At 35.0% G+C, this 23,006-nt stretch overlaps 1 protein-coding gene across 4 annotated transcripts in view; it reads left to right on the plus strand.

Moving 5' to 3' along the window:
- Positions 1–615: 615 nt before the first annotated feature.
- Positions 616–23,006, plus strand: part of LOC133516234 (medium-chain specific acyl-CoA dehydrogenase, mitochondrial) — a 42,143-nt gene continuing 19,752 nt past the window's right edge. For 2 of the 4 annotated variants that reach the window (XM_061849054.1, XM_061849064.1), the window contains exons 1-3: positions 617–784; positions 1,875–1,971; positions 15,381–15,548. In XM_061849054.1, the coding sequence (XP_061705038.1) occupies positions 767–784; positions 1,875–1,971; positions 15,381–15,548 (283 nt within the window). In that variant the 5' untranslated portion in view covers positions 617–766. Of the gene's footprint in view, positions 785–1,874; positions 1,972–15,380; positions 15,549–21,656; positions 21,758–23,006 lie in introns of all 4 variants that reach the window. The other 2 variants (XM_061849080.1, XM_061849073.1) reach the window with 2 other exon arrangements.

Consider the following 23,006-nt stretch of genomic DNA (forward strand, 5'->3'; position numbering starts at 1 on the left):
CACACGTCCCGTGACCCAAGTCAAAACGACATTGAAGAATCTGATGACGTCACAACTCACGGTTTGACACTGGGCTATAACCGCGCGTTAAAGAGAGAGATCCCCACAATATGAAATTTTCGGTTTTGCCGTAGGTCCCCCGTTGTTCGTTCTCAGTACAAAATTAATACTCAAGCCGTAGCCATTTTGGTGGTGGGCAACCCAATATCGAAAATTAGTTCCGGAATTGGGAACCGTCCTATATTACAAGCCCTAATACCCTACGTGAAGGATTCGAGAACATTCTACTACATACTAGATTTATTCTAGAATATTCCCGAGACTACTAAAAATATCAAGGAAATTTAGAAGTGGGAAAATGCAACAACCCAATATAATACTTCGTGTGTAAGGCGCTTAAGAATTGCAAGTGTGTTGACTGTTTAAGATGTTATCTGTGGGGTCCATAGACCTCGCAACAAATCGCTTGTGGTTTTCACTACATTACTGACTAAGTAGGTGCAACGAATTCAATCGATCTCTCAACAGCCGCAATCTATTAAAAATCGCAAGCGATGTTTGTCAAGCCCATATCTCTTTGCTCCCCACCACTTACCTCAACTACATTTTTTGATTTATTTATTATTGTGATAGTCGTAGGGTTCCTTTTAGATTCATTCTATTTTACATGTCGTGTTATGTGCACGACACTTAGCAAACCCACAACACAGTGCAAAGTCCAGAAATCAGTCTAATTTTTATTTTATTGATTAATCAATTTAACAAAATGCAGCCGTTCAGCAAAGTAAGTATTCGGTTTGTGTATTATACTTTATGCCTATCGGTATCGCCAAAAGCTTTTAAATTAATACCCATCCATAATTTTATCCGGGATTCTTATTTATCTTCTCCAGTAATGTGTGAATGCTGGATTTAATAATAAAAACAATATCTTTTTATACAGTTTATGCAGTTGGTAATCATAGAAAAGCCTGGATTATCAGAGGTTAACAAGATGTCCAAAGTTCGTTTAACAGTACGACAAGTTTGGCAAATTTGTCTACAATATATAATTATCCCTGCCTGCTAACTGACCTGCTCCCATATCGTTTTGCTTATTACTAAAATCATTCTGTAAAAAAATATTATAGGCACTAAATTATCAATCTACCCATCTCATCAATACATAAAAAATAGTAGGTATTGAAGTTTGGTATTAGGGTCTGTGTGGAAAGAGAAGAGTCATAGAATGTGTGGGGCCTAATCTTCTTCTCTTCTTCTTCCGAACAGACTGTATTAACATTGTGCCCTTATTTCTAGTAATTTTTTTATAGAGATCATGCAATGTCAGGATTTGAATGTCAGCCTGTTTGCAATTATTGTGTTGTTGCTGGAGTCAGACCAAGCTAAGCTGGCAATGATTTTGATAGCCCAGCCTGTGCAAGTGTTAAGTAAACATCATAATTTCATAGAAGTTTGACTTTTAAAATAACACTTGCACTGCCTGGGCTGTGAAATTCGCTGCCTACTTCTCTTGGTCTAACTCTAATATCCCAGCACTGGCATCTTGGCGAATTGTGCCACATACCAACATTGCTTTGGTATGGTTTGACTGGCCAAACATAGTAGTAATGGTAGCTTACAAAAAATACTCTAATTTGGGTTGATGATACTAGCATAAGAAAAAGACAGTTTGTTTGTCTCTGGCTATGCTTCAGTGCCAACAAGCCTTATCAACTATACAATAGCTTTAAACTCACTTACTTTATGTTTTGACTTAACAAATAGTCATTATTGTCTAAAAAAGTGGTGGCTTTACCCACATACACTAGCTATTCAAGCTTGTTGGTTTGTAATTTATAAAAATATATATGTAAAACTGTAATTTTTTTTAGCTTGCCCGTGCCACTCGTCCACTGTACCGGCAGCTGTCAACCACATGTCCAGCATCTGCGGCTCCAAAACCTGTCCCAACTACTGGCTTCTCGTTTGGTAACAATCATTTGCTAGATTCATTATCATAATATATTTTCTAACCTTTTGCAAATTACTTTCATGCCAAAACTAACTAGTATAAGAGTTGATACATAACATACCCATTTGGGCCCTTTGTATTGATAATTCAATTAAACTCTACCCTCACACAACTGAGGCAAGGTAGCAGGACTATGTTTTACAAAAGAATTCATGGCCCTTGCATATTATACTTACATCATAAGTTTTGAGATAAATGTAAACTGGAAAGCTATATGATTACATTGTGAGAGTCAGAATGGTGGGTGTACCTAAATAAAATGAAATGAAAAGCATACCATATTTTTGTACCTAATTTGTACTATTTAGTACCTCCTTTAAAAAAATTGTACATCACGGTACTTAAAGTTATCACCAAAAAACAGTACACCTGCCATCCTGACAGTCAAAATGGCGGGTGTACTTTATTTATTACGCTATGTTTCCGTGGTTATTGATAAATTCTATAAAACCCAAATTTTTGTACCTTCATATTCAATTATAATATGAGTCATTTTATTTGTGGTTTCCAAGATTTACTCATTTTATATTTTGCTTGCTATCACAATTTTGCAGGCGTTATAATTTTATAAGCTATAGATTTTATTTTTAAGAAAAAACGCTAAGGTACAATTAATTTTATTACGTCAGGATTTAGTACTAGTAGATATGTTGAGAAATATTTCGTAAACTATTCTGAATAACCAATATTTAATTACCTTGCCTGTATTGTGGTGGGGAAGATATTTTCATAAGAAGATAGTATTTTTCCTCATACTCGAAGAAAAGGTGCCAAAGAAGTGTAAAACTGTCGAATAGACAGATTAGTTGTAGGTAGTTTCAGAATCTTTATCACTACACCTTACAAAACAAAGTCCCCCCCCCCCCGCGTCTGTCTGTATGTATATGTATGTTCGCGATAAACTCGAAAACTACTGACCGGATTTTAATGCGGTTTTCACCTACCAATAGAGTGATTCTTGAGGAAGGATTAGGTGTATAATTTGATAAGGTTTTGTGTAAGTAAGTGTAACCCGTGCGAAGCCGGGGCGGGTCGCTAGTCTAACATAAAATCAGTCTGAAAATTCTTTTGTTTTCAACTTGATCATGTATAGTCGTAAAAAACACACATTAAGTATAAACGTCAAACATTTTCCCGCTATTTTTAATTCTAAGTAGTGTCTTCATCTAGCCCTGGCCTATATCTCCCTGATTGTTATTTAGGGATAAATTTACCTTTTTGCAAGCAGGTGAGAGAGCCCTAAAAACCTGACGTAAAGTATATCCAAATCTGCTGCTGCTATTAAATAAGCTAACGAAAACCTATTAAAACCTCTTAGTAGAAACCTAGAAATAAACTCAATTCATTATTTTACATAAATATTTATTACTTAAAATTAAGTTGATGGCCAACAGAAAACAATGAGTCAAGTGTGTTTTAGGTTTTAGTTGATTTCATTCTGAGGGTGACCAGGTGATGTTCTTAACTTAAAAAAATAAATTACTCAACTTATTTTTACTTGTCACTAGAAAAATACTAAATTATCTCCATATTTCTTATAGGCAGTAAAGTTCTTCGTGCCAGTGATAATCAGTATTTGTTCCTTTGAGCGTGCCATGCCCTTGAAGGGCGAGATTACACTGCACGACAACAGCAATGATATTGCAGATAACAGTCTTACCATTATAGGTAATAGTATTTTATAACTAGATTAAGATAATCGTTAAGCTGTCGTTTATGAGCAAATGAACAAACACATTTATTAGTCAAATTTATTGGTAATATGATAAAGAAAAAAAATCATTTTTTTTTTGTTTTCTGCACACGACACGTTATTTCTTTTAACATCTTGGCGAAAAAAACATTGCAAGGAATAAGTAAGTAAACAGATAAAAATTGCGAGTTTCCTTTAAAACTTTCTTTAAAATGTCTTTTTATTTTATTTTATATCACAACAAATTACAGTCTGTCAGTAGGTTTGTCTAAACCAATTCACAGGTTATTACAGAAACAGATTTTCACAAAAATTGTCATTATCATAACAGGCTCGATTTCAGGAAACTATGTATGACATTTTAGTCTCTAAATGTGGTTAAGAATTCCACTTTAAAATCTGTCGGGTTTAATAGGCCCACGGTGTATATAGTTGTTATCTTTGTAGCTTTATAGCTTTTTTTTTGTATTTGGCATAAAGTATATATATATATATATATATATATATATATATATATATATATATAATCTTTAAAACACATCATCGTGTGGGACATCATGCGATAGATATGTAAAAATAACTTTTGAGATTTCTTAACACATTGTTTGTTACGGTTATTGTGTAAGTACAGCGATAAAATAGCTCTCTAGGGTCTCAAACAGGGTCTTAAAATAATGTTTGAAGTATAGAGTGAGAAAATGGAAAGCCAAGTAAATGCAGCTTACACGCGGCAAGTAAATATTGTGTGGCTCTCTAAGGCTCTTCTAGTGAGCTATCTGATCATCTCATTAATGTTGTAGACTCCCGGTATATACGATTAAGCGTGTGTCCGGGTGCACTTCATAATTATTGTTCTTTCATGGACAGATCGATAATTCGTATCCTATACATGACATGTCCTATAGTACAAAGTTCAAAATGTTTCAACGTAGATACTTTTAACGTTATCGCTGCGTATCAAATTATTTTTAAAATGATAAACTTTGTTTTGATAGATATTTACAAGATAGTTTTACTTCTTTTGAAGTAGATAAGAGGTTTGCGACTTAAGCCTACCATTCCTACCAAATAATAATCTTATCCTTGTTTACAGTTATTATATAAACTGGTAGCGAGGCGAATACATTAGGTAGTAGCTAAGGCTACTTCCACGAAACGCAGGGTTTTATATGTAGGGCAAAGAATATACGAATTTGAATAACTACTTTGGACAAAGTTTTATCATAAAATTACCTACAAATTTGGTTATCTTATACCTTTAAACGAGCAATTCTTGTATATATATAAATATATATATTTCTGTGATCTCGGAAACGGCTCTAACGATTTCGCTGAAATTTGGTATATAGGGGTTTTTGGGGGTATACAATCGATCTAGATTAGTCTTATGTTTGGGAAAACGCATGTTTTCGAGTTTTCATGCGTTTTTCTTTCGTCGCAGAATATGGTCGCTAATTTCGTGTTGCCGGCCACTGTCCGTCTGGTCCAGCGGGTTAAGACGCGGACTTGTTAACGAGTGTTACGGGTTCGAATCTCGCCCGTTGACTAACTTTTGTTTTTTTTTTTATATGTTTAAGTTTATATATAATTTTTTAATTTTTATTGTTTTAGACAGGTTTAATTTAGTAAAAAAATGTAGTTAAGATTATCACCTATACACCACCATATTACAATAAATAGTTCTAACCGAGCAAAGCTCGGTCGCCCAGGTACTGTTATTTTAATCTACGAGCTATTCTATAAGAGCTTACAGAGTGTTTATGTTAAAAAATAGACGATTTAAGAAAACGTCGTTTTATCGTAATTGTTCATCATAACTCAAATTTTTAATATAAAATAAACAAGTTTAGTCACCTGCTGACCAAATATAAAAAAAAAAAACCGGCCAAGAGCAGGTCGGGCCATGGTCAGTGTAAGATATCGTAGTTATCTACCCGTCCGTCAAAATTGATTTTTGGCAAAATTTTAATACGGAGAGGGCGACCAGGTTCGTTATAGTTTTCCTTGAAAGTCTTTACTAAGCTATACTTTCATGATTTTTTTCATACTTTTTTGGACCCATGGTTCAGTAGTTAGGGGAGGTAGAGGGGGAAACATATTTTTCACCTCAGCAGCTCGAACAAGGGCATATTGCTGCTTCAAAACAGAGAGCAAAATTTCATTTTTCTGAGTTGAGTATATTTGGTCAGCAGGTGACCAAGCTTGCTTATTCTAAACTAAAAATTTGAGTTATGTCGAACAATTACGAAAAACTAAGTTTTCTTAAATTGTCTATTTTTTGTCTCTTTGTTTACTTAAACATCCTGTAGTTCTTAAAGTATTGACAAAATGAACATAACCAAATTTGTAGAAAATTTGATGTAAAACTTTAGTCCGAAGTAATTATACTGGTGGTCGTAAAGATATTCGCAAAATGAGCAAAAATCTGAAAAAAGGTACTTTCAATCATGGTTGCAGTGGGTTTTCGTCTGCCACGCGCAATAGCGTGTACGTGGGGGGCCCTTAGGAACAGTGGGCCTACCGTGAACACCGAAGTTCGCAAATTGCGGGCGTCTTTCTTTGTCACTGTAATTACCCCTTATTTGGGGTAAAAGTTGTATGTACCCACGTGTGTAGCTCGACCAACCGTGCGCAACTGCGCAGCAGTGGGATTCTGGCTTGAAACGCGTTTCCCTACTGGCGTTCTAAAAGTTTGAATCATGTGTCGAAAGGAGGCAATTTACTGTGGCTACAAAGTTTGCTTTGGCAATCCACCACTATTTCCATTTCTCTTTAGCTGCCGTGCGAAAACGGGGCTGCTCGCAAGTTATCAATAATTACTTAGATTTACAAATAAAAATGTGTACAGGGTAATTAATAATTAGGCCTATTCCTTGAAAGGAGTTAACTTTAATTATTTTAGGCTCTTCAATCTTCACAAAATTTTCGTTTACTTTTAACTGATGCCTGTCGATCTAAAACTCTTGTTACGTTTTATATTAAAGGAAAAAATGGAAATGTTACGCTTCCGGCAAGACTTGAACCCGCAACCTCCACAATCCGCTTCCGCAGCTCAATTGGTTAAGAGCAAACGCATGGATTGTGGAGGTTGCGGATTCAAGTCCAACCGGAAGCGTAACTTTTTCCATTCCCGAATGCTTAAAATCCGATTGGAATATGAACGAATACTTAAAGTTCCGATTAAAAAAAAACCGAAGATTATTTTTCCGAATCTGTCTATTCCAAGTGTAGAAGGGATAAGTAATCCGTGTGACATTGCTTATCTGTTTATGCCCCAGTTTAGAATACATGCTTCGCTTGCTACTGGGATGCCAGGTATTTCGCAGCGGGTGGGGTTGCTCGATGCTGAGCAAAAGGGAGCAGTAATTCGCCACTGGTTTATGTTTCAACTCGTGAGCTTGCTTGCAATAAAAAACATGAAGCGCGGGAAGTCGCCGGGGCACGACGGGCTCAGCATCGAGCATCTCCAACATGCTGGCGTACATCTCGCACGAGTTCACAGTATGCTATTTAACCTCTGTATCCAGCATTGATATTTACCTGCGGATCTCATGCGGACGGTAGTAATTAATAATTAAAAATAAAACCGGTGATGTGTTCAAATATCTAGGTCACATTATCACTAGTGACCTGAAGGACGATAGTGATATCGAGAGGGAACGTAGGGCCTTGGCTGTTCGGGGGAATATGCTGACTCGCAGGTTCGCGCATTGTACAGGGGATGTAAAGAAAACTTTGTGTAATCCTTCTGTCAATCATTTACACCAGCGGCCTGTGGTTTAGCACTCAGCGCCCTACGAATCCTCTATATAACATGATTAGGGTCCTTCCTAGACTTGGGACTTCCTAGATTCTGCAGCGCGTCTGGCATGTTTGCCGACGCCCACGTAGACGACTTCCATGCCATAACATAATGCGCAATACAATCATGTCCATAAGAAGCAGAATCCAGGGTAGTACCAACAGCATACTAAGTATGTTAGCGGAAAGGCCAGACAGTCTTTTCAAAGGCATTGGATGTCCGCATTAATAAACCCCCTATTCTGGGATGTATATTATTTAAATTAGAAAGTGGTATAAAATTTTGTAAGAGTTTTTAATTCTTATATATTATTATTTTATTTTTTTACAAATACAAATAACCTAGCTTATAAGATACACACAATAACAAATGTGGACCACTGAGTGTCTGAATCTGAATAAAGAAAAGTGAGAGTCAGAATGGCGGGTGTACCTAAATAAAATCAAATGAAAAGCATACCATATTTTTTGTACCTAATTTGTACTATTTAGTACCTCCTTTAAAAAAAATTGTACCTCACGGTACATAAAGTTATCATCAAAAAACAGGTCACCCGCCGGTCTCCTGACAGTCAGAATGGCGGGTGTACTTTATTACGCCATGTTCCCTTGGTTATTGATAAAATCTATAAATGCCAAATTTTTGTACCTTTTTTGTACCTTCACATTCAATTATAATATGAGCCATTTTATTTGTGGTTTCCAAGTTATACTTATTTTATATTTTGCTTGCTATTACAATTTTGCAGGCGTTATAATTTTTCACGTTATCGATCTCATTTTTAAGAAAAAACGCTAAGGTACAATTATTTTAATTACGCCAGGATTTAGTACCTTTAATGTTTAATATGTTAGTTCAAATAACTCAGAAAAGAGCAGGCGCAATTTCAAAGAAATCTTCCTAAGAAAAATCATGCACGTAAATGTTTGTTTTTCATTGATTGTTGGCGGCGATGAATCAAATAAAAGCCGCAAATTTTGCGTGTTTGTCGGAATATTTTTGTGATGAGTTTTATACTTCTTAATTGGGGGATATCGATGATGTCCTTACTTTGCTGAAAAAGGCAAAGCACCATATGTATTTCTAGTATGACTACGACTAGTGGCTCTGTGAAATGTATTCCTCGCGATAAGATCGATATGCTTAAGCATGTAAAAACAAAAAGATACTTCGTTGAGTCATTTTCACAGCGTACTCACAATGGTCTTAAGCGCCATAGACCGTAATGGCACTTAAGTCCTTTACGCTAATTTCCACCATATTGAACATTTTCCAAAAACCGAAACGACAGAAAAAATATATGTAGCTATTGAACCCGCTTACAAAATTTCACGAGAATCAGTTGAGAATTATTTATTCTTCTTCTTCTTTGTCGTTGTACTCTTTGCCATGGTAAACTGATAAACATGGTAAATCAGTGTCATGGTAAACTGCTGACATCAGGCGTACGATTTCTCGCCATTTTTCATTTCGTCATTTTTTTGTATTAGGTAGCATACTTATATAACGGAGATTTAGGATCCATGATTAAGAGGCAACAGGAGTGGTGATTTCTCCGTACAAACGTACTCTACTGTTTCCTCAGTGGTTTTAGGAGCAACAGTAATGATTTATTCAACACAGATTATTATTATTAATATCTGTGTAGTATTTTTGTTTCTTAAAGCGCTAGTGCACTTCAAATATTCGCAAAACGGCCTAATTTACTAGCCGCAAAGAGAAGGTATGACATCAATTAGCCTTAAAATCAAAACAGTCCGACACAGATAATTTCATTACCATTTAGATCTCAAAATTTCGTTACATTTGGTTAAGTTTTGGAGGAGGAAACAGTCGATCGTTTTTTGAGATTAACGATTAACGCCTATAAGCAGATTCTGTCCCCTACTATAGTTCACGCTCGCTCTATCGCGCGTGCTCTGCAAAATATGAATGAGAAATCGGTACCTACTTTCTAGTGATGGGTTAAGTCAAACCTCACACTATTGACTTTAATTAAATTGTTATGTACAATATCTAAAGGGTCCATATGCTCGATATTATATTGAGTTAAGAGGATACGGGAACTAAGATTTTTAATATTTTAGGCGAATATATCCTTCTCACTAATGGAAGCCGCTCCTAAAACTTGTGCGTTAAGGACAACGCCAGGTTAGGTGAAAAAACCTGCGTAAAAATCTCAAAAAACGATCGACTGTTTCCTCCTCCAAAACTTAACCAAATGTAACGAAATTTTGAGATCTAAATAATACTGAAATTATCTGTGCTGTGTCGGACTGTTTTGATTTTAAGGCTAATTGACCTTCTCTTTGCGGCTAGGAAATTAGGCCGTAATAAAATAATAATAATCTGTGTTGAATAAATCATTGCTCTTGCTCCTAAAACCACGGAGGAAACAGTAGAGTACGTTTTTACGGAGAAATGACCACTCCTGTTGCCTCTTAAGCATGAATTCTAAATCTCCGTTATATAAGTATGCTACCTAATACAATAAAATGACGAAATGAAAAATGGCGAGAAATCGTACGCCTGATGTCAGCAGTTTACCATGACACTGATTTACCCTGTTTACCAGTTTACCATGGCAAATAGTACAACGACAAAGAAGAAGAATAAATAATTTTCAACTGATTCTCGTGAAATTTTGTAAGCGGGTTCAATAACTACATATATTTTTTCTGTCGTTTAGTTTTTTGGAAAATGTTCAATATGGTGGAAATTTGCGTAACGGACTTAAGTGCCACTACAGTCTATGGCTCTTAAGACCATTGTGAGTACGCTGTGAAAATGACTCAACGAAGTATCTTTTTGTTTTTACATGCTTAAGCATATCGATCCTATCGCGAGGAATACATCTCACAGAGCCACTAGTCGTAGTCATAGAAGAAATGTATATGGTACTTTGCATTGTTCAGCAAAGTAACGACATCATCGATATCCCCCAAAGAAGTATAAAATTCATCACAATAATATTCCGACAAACACGCATAACTTGCGGCTTTTATTTGATTAAGAGCCCTTATTCCTTAGAGAGTGAAAAACGAACATTTAAGTGCATGATTTTTCTTAGGAAGATTTCTTTGAAATTGCGCCTGCTCTTTTCTAAGACATGATTTTCTGAGTTATTTGAACTTAACATATTAAACATTAAAGGTACTAAATCCTGGCGTAATTAAAATAATTGTACCTTAGCGTTTTTTCTTAAAAATGAGATCAATAACGTGAAAAATTATAACGCCTGAAAAAATTGTAATAGCAAGCAAAATATAAAATGAGTATAACTTGGAAACCACAAATAAAATGGCTCATATTATAATTGAATGTGAAGGTACAAAAAAGGTACAAAAATTTGGCATTTATAGATTTTATCAATAACCACGGGAACATGGCGTAATAAAGTACACCCGCCATTCTGACTGTCAGGATGGCGGGTGACCTGTTTTTTGATGATAACTTTATGTACCGTGAGGTACAATTTTTTTTAAAGGAGGTACTAAATAGTACAAATTAGGTACAAAAATATGGTATGCTTTTCATTTGATTTTATTTAGGTACACCCGCCATTCTGACTCTCACAAAGAAAATATATTAAATTATTTCGAAAAATCATTAACCGATCGGAAATAAAGTAATTCGGTATTCATACATTCGATCTTTTGTAAACTTGGAATGATGAAATTCGCGATTTTCAAAATAAGACTTAACGCACTTAGACTTAAAAGTCTAACTAACCAAAATCCGAATCGGAGTACCCCACTATCCACGTGGTCTTGTCTGTCCTACCCCTAGAGTGGTATGTAAAAAGCCGGAGGCGCGGAGGGGAAGCAACCCGCGTCCGCCGAAGCAAAGCGCAGAGCACAATGTGAGGCGTAGCAAGGCGAAGCTGCGGAGGCGAGCATTTGTGCCTGCCCTTTTTGATTCGCAAGGGCGAAAAGGCTGCTTTGCCCGTAGCGCTGAAGCATATTATTATGCGGAGCACGACTCGATACAAAAATGGGGATATTTAAAATAGAAATCACATGAAATCGGATTTAAAAAAATTTCGGAACAATGGCAATTTGGAATTAGTGATTACAAAAATTGTAAATGTTACATTCGGTCTCCGACTCCGCTGTCCGTCCGTCTGTCACCAGGCTGTATCTCATGAACCGTGATAGCTAGACAGTTGAAATTTTCACAGATGTATTTCTGTTGCCGCTATAACAACAAATACTAAAAAGTACGGAACCCTCGTTGGGCGCGTCCGACTCGCACTTGTCCGTTTTTTTTGCTATTTGAAAATATATTCTTTCATGATTTTTATCGTTCGTAATTACGACAGTCGGAATGTTGATGGGTCGAGTATTTAAAAATCGTAAAAATAAAATTCGATATTCTAAAATTCGGCATATAATATTTCGGAATTATGTAGTGTACCCAGTATAAAAGTGATATTTTCATAGGATTAGATTAGACTTTATAAGTTTTACAACCATATCTCGATGTTTACTAACATACCTCTGTACAAGGGCGTAGCCAGCCGTAGCCGTAGTGATATAGCCGTAGGCCTGGAGAGGGAGCACACGCCATAGAGGGGCATAGATTCTATCTAAAATTTGAGCTCTAGGGGGGGGACAGCTGCCCCCGACTACCTCTACCTACCTGCCTACGCCCATGCCTCTGTAACACGAAAATAAAAATACTGTACGTTTTTAGGTATATTGATCTGTCTAATACGACTTTCTTATTCGTTTTAACTCTGTGACTCGAAACCTCTTTAGAATAAGCACAACCCTATAAGGACCTCTCTAAAGTTGATACCCTCTATAAAACGATAAATCGTTAAGAAAGGGTTTAAAGCCAGCCAAGAAATTAGAATAGTTATTTACGATACAAGTGCAGAAAATAGGAAATTCGCAACGAGTGGTGATAAATTACAACACGACCGAAGGGAGTATTTTTAATCGACACGAGTTGCGAATTACCTATTCGCACGTGTATCGTACAACGTTTTACAGTACATATGGCACTTTAAAGTTTCGACATATGCACGGAAAGTGCTCATTTCCGCACGCGTGCGGGATAGTAGTAGTAGTTTATGTACTGTAAAGAAACAAAAGATTCGGTGCGCCGCGCGGAAGGTGCGACGGAAGATTTCAGATAAAGTTTGGCTTAGAGTCTGCCCACTCAAATATAGTCTAGTTTCTGAGTAGCCTTTTTATAGCATTTGTCCTTGATTAAAACGTAGGAATTCTATATAAAACTGCTATTTTACGTTAACCTCTTCTTAACACATACTTTTGCGTTTTCCTTGGGATTCGTGCTACTGATGTTCTACTTTATTTACCTATACATAAGAACAAAATCTAACACCCGTTTTAAAATTTGAATGTCAAAAGATGATTGGGAAAGTGGAGGGGACCAGACAATGGCTTCAGCCACCTCTAGGGTTTGCAATATCCGTAAATTTTTCGGATCCGGATATTTCGGCTATTAAAGTTTGACGTATCCAGGTAATTCGGATAATACGGATCGGTATAAAAAAAGGTTACGTTCCAGAAGGATTCGGTCGAAAACAGACTATTTTTAGTCAAAAATTAAATTAAGTTATACTCGCATAATAATATGTAAATGGAGTAAATTAACATTTACTCCTTAAACGACAAATTTGTCGAACATGCGGAACATGTACCTATTAATCTTTTATACACAGGTTTGATAAAATTAAATGAGAAAAGCTTGCTTTCAGTATCTTTGAAAAATAGTGGTTCAATAGTGGTAAACTAGATCTGCAAAATGACCCCACACACATTGTGCCGAAGCAGGCGGGGCGTCAACATTGTGCCGTGGATCTATTATTTAGTTCGCAAATAGGGGCCCGTTGTCACAGTCATAGTAAGAAGTATTAATTATATCTTTAATAAAAGAAATATGCCTTATTGTGCGGATAAATGATGTGCTAGTCGTTTCAACAAACACTGGAAAAAATATGGGATTACTTTTCACGTATAATTTAGCTAGGATCATATTATTTTGATTTCTCTTGATCAAAACAGCTTTCATATGGGGGTGATGTTATGCATTTTAAACAATCGTTGATATTGAGAAACTTTCATTTTTAATTTGTTCAGGTTGTTGTTTTGATAATTTAAATTCGTGATAGTAAATACGAATCGTCGTTGTAGGTGGCGCTTTTTTAGTTGTAGGTACATTTTTACAAAGTAAACATTATAACAAATTATAGGCAAAACGTCCTATGTAATAAACACCTCACAATGTGTCAACATTTTAAATTCATAGTCTCAAAGTAACGCCAACTACAAAATCGAAACAATTGAGAGGCAAACGTATAGAAAAAGACGGGTGTGGAAAAATAAATTAAATTAAATCTGTTTATTTCAGTGTTGTTGTTAAGGTACAGTCTGAACTCAGTTAAAATCTCTATATTTGGAGATTATCTTAACTAAGTTTAGCCATAACTAAGTATATAATTAGTTTTGTAGGCAGTTAGTAATTAAATGTTATTTTAATACTAGCTTATTTTAGCAATGTATTCTCTTTGCTTTATGTTTCATTAAAATAAGGAAAGTCGTGAAATCCGAACCTATGCACTTTCGGTATCTCGGAAACTAAAAATGAAAGAAATACCAGAGTAAGAAACATAATTCACTATTTTTTATTATTTATTCAGTTTATTAGGAAGATAATTCCCTATTTATTACCGTTATGTTAAAATGTCATTTTGGTCGGATTTTCGTATCTTACGTTATGGAATTTGTGTCGAGAATTACCGTTATTTCAGTCAGGGATCCAGATAGCTAGATTTAAAAACTGTTACTGGTACTACTGTTTAGATTAAGCAACATTTGCATTCATTTTATAAAGTTATTGCGTGACGTGATGTACCTATCATAATTGATGTGCTGTTAGAGTCTGGCTAGCCAAATATTGTTGACAGATTTTTCCTTGTTGTATCACCAATTGTCTATGATTAGAAAAAAAACCTAAAGGCTGTTGTCAATTTATGTGATTCATTCAAATTGTTCGCGGTTTATAAAGGGTTTATTCTAAATAATATTAATAATGACTATACCGAGTGGGGTCCGCAAACTATTATTTAAGCTCGTAGTAAATAATTACGACAATGTGCGAAGTTGACGTGAAGCGTTACAATGCAATACATAGCGGGTTGGTGCTCTATTACTATTTTGATACTTTAAGTACCTACTGGAAAATATCAATAAAATCCAAACATTGGAACGTAACGAGTTACTGAAAACCAATATATAGAAGAAATCTGTGGAGTGAAGTGACTGATCAGTAGTAATTTGATTTAACAATATAATATATAAAAATATCTTGGCAAAACATGTCTGTATATGTCTTTATATTTTACATAGTGGTAGACATTATGTGAGCTGACTTTGAGTGCACGACAACGTATATTTAACTGATTTCCTTAGGTACCTTACGTGTGCACAGAAAATCAAAATTATGTTCTAGTATCAACACTATAACTCCTATTACACAAAGTGTGACCAGCCCAAGATTTTTTAATTTCCCGCCAAAAATTTGTGTAATATTTCGGTAGCCAGACTCTAGTCTTGAAATTGATTAAATATATGAAAATACTATATTTAAATGACAAAATGGTATGAAATCATTCATAAGTTTAATTAGAAAATTGTTTCTGTTATAGGTCGATGACCATATTTAACGGATCCGTAATATCCGAAATATCCGGATCCTATGACCCGTTGGATCACGATCTTATATTTGACGGATATCCGGATATTTCGGATATACGGATCTCAAACCCTAGCCACCTCCCAATAACATATATAAAAAATTAAGTGAGCATGTATATCAATTTGTTTAACTGCGGTTTACAGAACTAACCGACGAGCAAAAGGCTCTTCAGGAGTTAGCCCGCAAATTCACCAAGGAGGAGATCATCCCAGTCGCGGCGCAGTACGACAAGACCGGCGAGTACCCATGGCCCATCGTCAAGAAGGCCTGGGAGGTCGGCCTCATGAACGGACACATCCCCGAACATTGCGGTAACGTTATCATTCTATTTTACCCGTCTTTTAATTTGATTATGCGGATCAATAGTACATTGTGCAACAAGGGGGGTAAGTGAAATTTTGAATAAGAGGGTGGTAATTTCCGTCAGCCGGAGGCTGGAGGGAATTAATGACCCGAGTTTGCAATATTCTTACCCCGGAGTTACTCACAATGTTTTTCATCACACTTGGGAAGAAGAAACTGAATTTTAAGCGAAATAATTCTTAAATACGGTGACATACCAAACATTCGTCCGCCATTTTGTAATTTCTTGGCAGGTGAGGCATCGAAGGCACAGACCTATTCGGCATTCAGCCACGATTGAAAATTATGAAAAAAATATTTTAAACGGGTGTTAAATTAATCAAATTAAATAATTTGAAACATAAACAAAAATATTAAACTATGACCGTCAGTATTTTAATAAAAGTAAAACTGATTTATGCTACTTGGTTTGTATGTTTGTATGTAATCCATAACTCCCGCGGGAACAAAAGAGGCCTTTGTCCTTCAGCACACCTGCATGAAATAAGATCTTTTTCGAGCAAGTGTGATGAAAACGTCATTATCACGACTAATGACAACCAGTCTAGCCTAGTGGGTAGTGACCCTGCCTATGAAGCCGATGGTCCTGGGTTCGAATCTCGGTAAGGGCATTTATTTGTGTGAAGAGCACAGATATTTGTTCCTGGGTCATGGATGTTTTCTATGTATTTAAGTATTTGTTACAAGATTAGATTATTTAACTTGCCCTGTTAGTATGTATGGGACAAATCTTGCAATTTAAATTTGACCCACTTCCCGGTTTCCGATGAAGCTGATAATATGCATACATATGTAAGTCGGGTGACAATGCAATATTATGGTACCATCTAACTGATAAAACATAGGAACTCTGTGATAAAACAATGCAACCTAATTGTGTTTGGGGTTTTTAGAATTGTCTCGATGAGTATTAGTTGCCTGTGGAAAAAAAAGTACAGTCAGCGATAAAAGCTTGTACCTTAAATGAAATTTTTGCCAAAAACTTATATATTGTATATATCGTTGTTTGAGTACCCACAGCACAAGTTTCTTCCTGGCTTACCGTGGGACTTAGTCAATTTGTTTAAGGATGTCCCTATAATATTTAATTAATTTAATAGGTTCAATCTGCATTAGAGCAGTACAAAAGATATATTCATTGAACTGATTCTCTCAACTGTACCAGGGGTTGTGTAGACGCGGTTTTAATACTTGGCTGTTTGCATTTTTTTTTATATGTATAATCGATACATGTTTAAAAACTGAAAAAAAAAAAAAAAAACAACTAATACATAGGCTGCTGACAGTACAATACATAGGCTGAACCGAAAGTTGTTAGCTGCTTCGGCTCTACTCATGCTATTACAATATTATTTGTACCATTGTGAGGGATACTGGTAGTAGGTACTGTATAGAGGTTTTTTTTACTTCGACGTGCCGAAGCCTAATCATCAGCCAGGATGATCAGTAATTGAGACTCCATTACGTGTTATCATTTTATAAACATCATTAGTTTAAAAACATATTAGGTTTATAAGGTGCTCCTAATTGCGGATCTCGACCTTTTTTTTACGTATTTTTGAGTAAACATAATTATGACTTACTCGTAATAGGTTTCAATAATGAGTCATTTCATCAAAGGTAGTAAATTCAGATATTTAAAAAAATGTGCAATAACATATAAAATGATTTGTCAATTATACATTGGAAATAGCAGAAGGAACTGAATAATTAGTCCTGGGTAAATTTAAGTTCGATTTTCAAAAATATCAATACGAAATTAATTTTATTGTGACAGAATTGCCGTTTTTCTCTTAGTAATTACTTACTCCATACAAAACAGCTTTCAGTAAAAAATATATAATAGAAAAAATTAACGCATTACTTTAAAAAAAATATAGCCATAATTAGTATTGAAATATCCCTCACAATGGTATAAATAAAATTGTCAACGAACGAGTAGAGCCGGAGTAGATAACAACTTTCGCGGCAACCTGAATTTATACTCTGGCATACCCACAATGTCATTAGACTCATTAGAAAAAGGCGCGAATTTCAAATTTTCTATGGAAGCACAACTCTGCGCCAATTTTTTTTTAATTCGTCGTCTTTTACTTCTTAGAAAAATGGCTTGCCAAACTATAAATGACTTAAATGCATTTAGCCGATATGCAAGACCGAAGTGATCCAATAAGTGTTTCGTGAACAAAGTTTTGTAAGAAGCACTAAAAATTAATTAATTTATTTGATAATATAATACAATCTTTTTTTACAACATTTCTATTTGTTTCAATATCGCCTCGTTATAACACCATAACTTATGTAAGTACTTACATAGGTGCTTAAGTCGTGACAATCGTGACAATTAGGTACTTACCCAAGTTTTAAGTGAAAATCGTGTGACAATGCACATAAAAGCATAAAAGAATAATATTTGGAGTGTCAAATTATTTCATAACATACAATTAATTGTATCCGTGTAGGTACTTAGTCAGGTCATAAGTTCTGTCACAAAGGTTTTGACTGATAAAAAAGCTATAGGATCTGTAGATCCCTTATTATTCATATATATGTGTTGAAAGTTTATTTAATGCTGAATTACTAACAATATGATTTAACGTAATTTGCTGTCTCAGTTTTGCATAATTCTATGTAATATTAGGCGTCTTAAAAAACACGCGAAGAAACGCGACCTGTTCAAGATTTATTTTTCTTTTTTACACGGTTGTATCTTCCATAAAACAAAAGCTAGATCTTTTATCTTTCTTAAAATATATGATTCATGAGTATTGGATTGCCGAAATTGTAACTGTACGTGTTTTACCAAACCTACTCTGGATGGCAGTAGCGATGAAAATGACATGGAAAATACATGTATCTTTCAAACGCCCCTGTATTTTTCAATAAAATATTTAATATAGTATCTTTCCTTGCGGATCTTCGGTTGAATCTTTCGCAACTTTAAGCTTTTTACGTGTAAAAAACAATGTATTTTTCGCATTATTATATTATATTATGAAAAGTGACTCTGAATATGTTGGCTCTCATACAAACAGGTGACTTTCGAATCTTTTTCATGGGGTTATTAATAAATCAAATAATTATTTTATATTATTTGATTCATATATTATTATATTATTATTATATATTATTAATTAAATATGTGAAACACACATAATTTATAGGAATGATACAAAGTTTAGAAACAAACAACATGAATCTTTCGCCATTTTCATCGCTAAATGGCAGTCTAAAATTAGCATGTCACTGAAAAGTACCCTATGTTTGAAGGGTAATAGCTGAAGTACAGACTTGTCGGAGAACTAAATGCTGGTGATAAAATCAGAGATGTGACCTAAGATGAAAGTATCTAAGATACAGATACAAAATACGTATTTTCACCTTGTATTTGAAATATTTTTTTGAAAGTATTTTGTATCTTGTATTTAGATACATTAGTTTCGTATCTTAGTAATTTGTAAATACTTTAATACTAAAATACTTTTACTAATTAATTTCACTGTTTTATTGTCAAAACGCATGCGACGAGTTCGTATTGCAGCTTTATATTTGTACCTACTTTAAAAATTGTAACCGTCTTTGAATGTGAACCGTGAAAATAAATCGAAGTCGCATGGTCTCACTCACCTAAATATTATATAATGGGAGAGAGAAAAAGTCTACACATCACAATGACAAGAGGTGGCTTTCCATTAGAAAAGGGTCTTTATGCACATGGAGCATAAGGACCCATTAGTCTTGGAAACCACAGACAGTTGGTTTTGGTTGAATCTACTATACTATCTATACCAGGGATTCAGTATTTTCCAAAGACGTACGCCATGTACGTTTGTCTGTACGTCAGTCTGTCCGAGGCTATGCTTCGTGATTGGTGTTAGTGCTATAAAGCGCTAATTTGAGAAGGATATAAAGATCAATCATGACGACAAAAAAATATATATACGATTTTTTTTTGTATTTAAAAAGTGCATTAGCTTCGTATTTTGATATGTAAATTAAGGAAACTATTGGTCTATTTACTGCTGCTTAATCTACTGATTAATGTTATTGAATGGCTGTATGTTTCTCAATAAATAAAAAAATAAATAGGTAAAATAAAAAGTAGAAACAAATATTTTTAGGGTAGAGTTAGACCAAGCTTAGTTTTCACTGACTTTGAGAGCCCAGACGGTGCAAGTGTTAATTTAAACCTTAAACTTCTATGAGATTATTAAGTTTTATTGTAAGACTTGCACCGTCTATAAACTATCAGAATCGCTGCCAACTTAGCTTGATCTAACTATATCTTCCTTACACGTAGTTGACGTAATGGGGGTACAATCTTTATCGCTTCAAACCTATGGTGTAGGTAGGTGTCGTTGGATAGGTCTTTCAAAACAAAGAAGGGTTTTCCCGCTTTGCAGAGGACAGCGACTACAAACAGAGCGCCCGCCGAGCGGGTTCCCGGCACTCAATGTGTTAAGGTAGATAAACATTAAAACAAATTAAATAGAGTTTTGTTTCAAAAAGTATTTTATCTTAAAAAAGTATTTAGAAGATACGTATCCTGAATCTAGTATTTCAAATACCATTTCCAAAAGTATCTTGTATCTGATATCTTAGATCCTTGCCTTCCTAGTATCTTGTATTCTGTATTTTAGATACTTTTTAAAGGGTATCTTGTACATCTCTGGATAAAATAACGCTCTAATAAAGTAGGTTCATAGAAATAAACAATTGTACCTATTTTATATGTGACACAGATTTTTACTCCCTTTTGTAAAGGATATTTTTTCTCAATCCAGCCGCGTATTTGCACCTAACGACAATTCCAAAGTAAACAAGTAGTAAATAAAGACGCGATCAAAATTTTAAACGAATTATGTTACGTTTTGATCAGTATAAAACAATCTTTCAAATCATGGCAAACTTTTTTTATTAAAAGGTTTGTATTACATTTTATTGGTCAAAACCTTTGTGACAGAACTTACGACCTAACTAAGTATATTGCATGAACTGTAGTGTAGTGTAAGTACCATATCTATACGCTCCCAATTGAAGTAAAGTAAAATATATCTTATTAGCCGACTAAACAAATGCGAGTTGTTATTTCAGGGGGGTTGGAGCTAGGTGTATTTGATTCTTGCCTAGTCGTTGAAGAGATTTCGTTCGGGTGCGCTGGAATAAAAGCAGCCTTGTTGACATCCAACATAGGCGTAAGTGGCCAGAATCCCCCTACGTAAATTTTATACTTTTACATCTAGGTATATGTATATTGCACGTTACTTCCCGTATTAGATAAACCTAAACCTATGGGGATATTTTAAGTGTTTGTAGTGATCGTAAACATATACGTTCTGGATCTAGTACTAAAACATTTTTACGTAGCCTAGCTTTAATCAACTAATCAATGCCGATTTTCTCTATCTATCAACAATAATTGAAAGTAAATATAATGTTGCAATTAAAACATCCTCGTAATTCTTTACTAGATTTATAAAAGTAGATAAGTAAGTTATATAAAGAAACTAACACTTTTTGAAATAACGTAGGTACTTATATATTTTGTAAAGAATTCGCTACGTCTACGTCGGCTACGTCTTCATGGAGTGTGTCAATAATTATTTTCAACGGTTTAATAATAACTATTCCCTTTGACAAGCTCTATACTATCTATAGACTGAGAATCAGGAGTAAACTTGTTCTATTATCAAATAATAAGACGTACAAGTCGAACTAATAAAATTAAATCCGTCAGTAGTCGGGCAAAAGATAAATAATGTACTTGGGTAAGATATCTATTAACCTTGTATGCGTGTTTGCTATCGCCGCAATGATCATGACAAGTGTGAAAAATATTACACGATCTAAGAAAGCATTCTTTTTGACGATTACGATAATAACATTTTGACTATGTGGTATATGAAAGCCGGAGCAATATTCACCCAACGCGCTATAGGATATTGGAAAGTAATCTTTTAAGACAAGAAACGGGAATCAATATAAAACATTTCGCGATTTTATGTTTTTTTTTAGTTTCACCACCGTTTACGTGTCTTTTTTAATCTCAACGACAGGCGGTCTAGGACTAGGGGTGTTTGAAAATTGCCTAGTCGTAGAGGAAATGGCGTTCGGCTGCTCCGGGATCATGGCAGCCATTTACATCACCGAAGTCGGAGTGAGCTCTAATTAAACTCGATTTTAGTGTGGGTTGAAGGAGCAATGGTTGTGACAATCTGACGGAATGGAACCAAAGAATGAGATTAAAAACTAAAAGGACTACGCAAGCTAACACCAATGTACAAATAAAAATTACTATACATTCTGCATGCATGTGATACATGGGTTAACGTCTCTATTGACAGTTTTTAACCTCATTCTCATTGTCAGGTATTCCTACTGCACTTCCTACTTTCTGCATATCATGGTTCATCTTAAGAATAACATCCGTATGAGTACCTAGTGCCACACGAAATTCAGATATTGAAGCAAAGTTACATATTTTTATATCCTTGGATTATATATATCAAAGATGCATTGTATATTCTTGACATAATCTTCAGATCTTGATTTGAATCATGAAGGTTTCATGACACTATGTTTGTTGTTTGTAAGAGCTATGGAAATTATTGCTACACTTCTTTCAAGAAAAGAGCGGACGATGGAAATCTCAAAGGCCGACAACGCACTTACAAACCCTCTGTGCGGCGGTAATCGCTTACCATAAGGTGACCCGTCTGTTCGTTTGCCTCCTATATCATTAAAAAAATACTTTTGTGTGAACACAAAATAAAAAATAAACACTTACCCCCTTATTCATAAACGTGTACTAAAGTTACGATGCCGCTGATCATCGTTTGTCCCTTTCCGACGTATTGGTATGATGGAAAGGTACAAACGATGATCAGCGGCATCGTAACTTTAGTACACGTTTATGAATAAGGGGGTTAATAGTTAAGTTATAGCTGACAGTCATTTCAGGTGGCATTGGGAATATCGGATCGTTCGAAACGAGTATGATCGTAGAAGAGTTAGCGTTTGGCTGCACGGGTGTAACGTTAGCTATCACTGGCAGTGGTTTGGGAGTGAGTGGTTATCACCAGATATGGCTTTGTGATTTAGCTTCCACTTTCAAAACATTGTCAAATTAGCTTGATAGTTCCATAGTAATTGTATAAATTCATCAACCTCTACAAATAAATATTAAACGAGGCACTTAACTTGGTTAGGCGATTTATTAATATTAATGATGTTGCTATTGTGTCCAGTAATATTTTATTCGACGTAATAGCTAAATACACAACTTCATATTAGATTAAAGATACCCACCCAAGAATAGTACATTACGATACAAGTGCGAAAAATAGGAAATTCGAAACGAGTGGCGATAAATTAAAACACGACCGAAGGGAGTGTTTTAAATCGAC

Source organism: Cydia pomonella, chromosome 1, assembly GCF_033807575.1.
Source record: "Cydia pomonella isolate Wapato2018A chromosome 1, ilCydPomo1, whole genome shotgun sequence".
Classification (NCBI taxonomy): domain Eukaryota; kingdom Metazoa; phylum Arthropoda; class Insecta; order Lepidoptera; family Tortricidae; genus Cydia; species Cydia pomonella.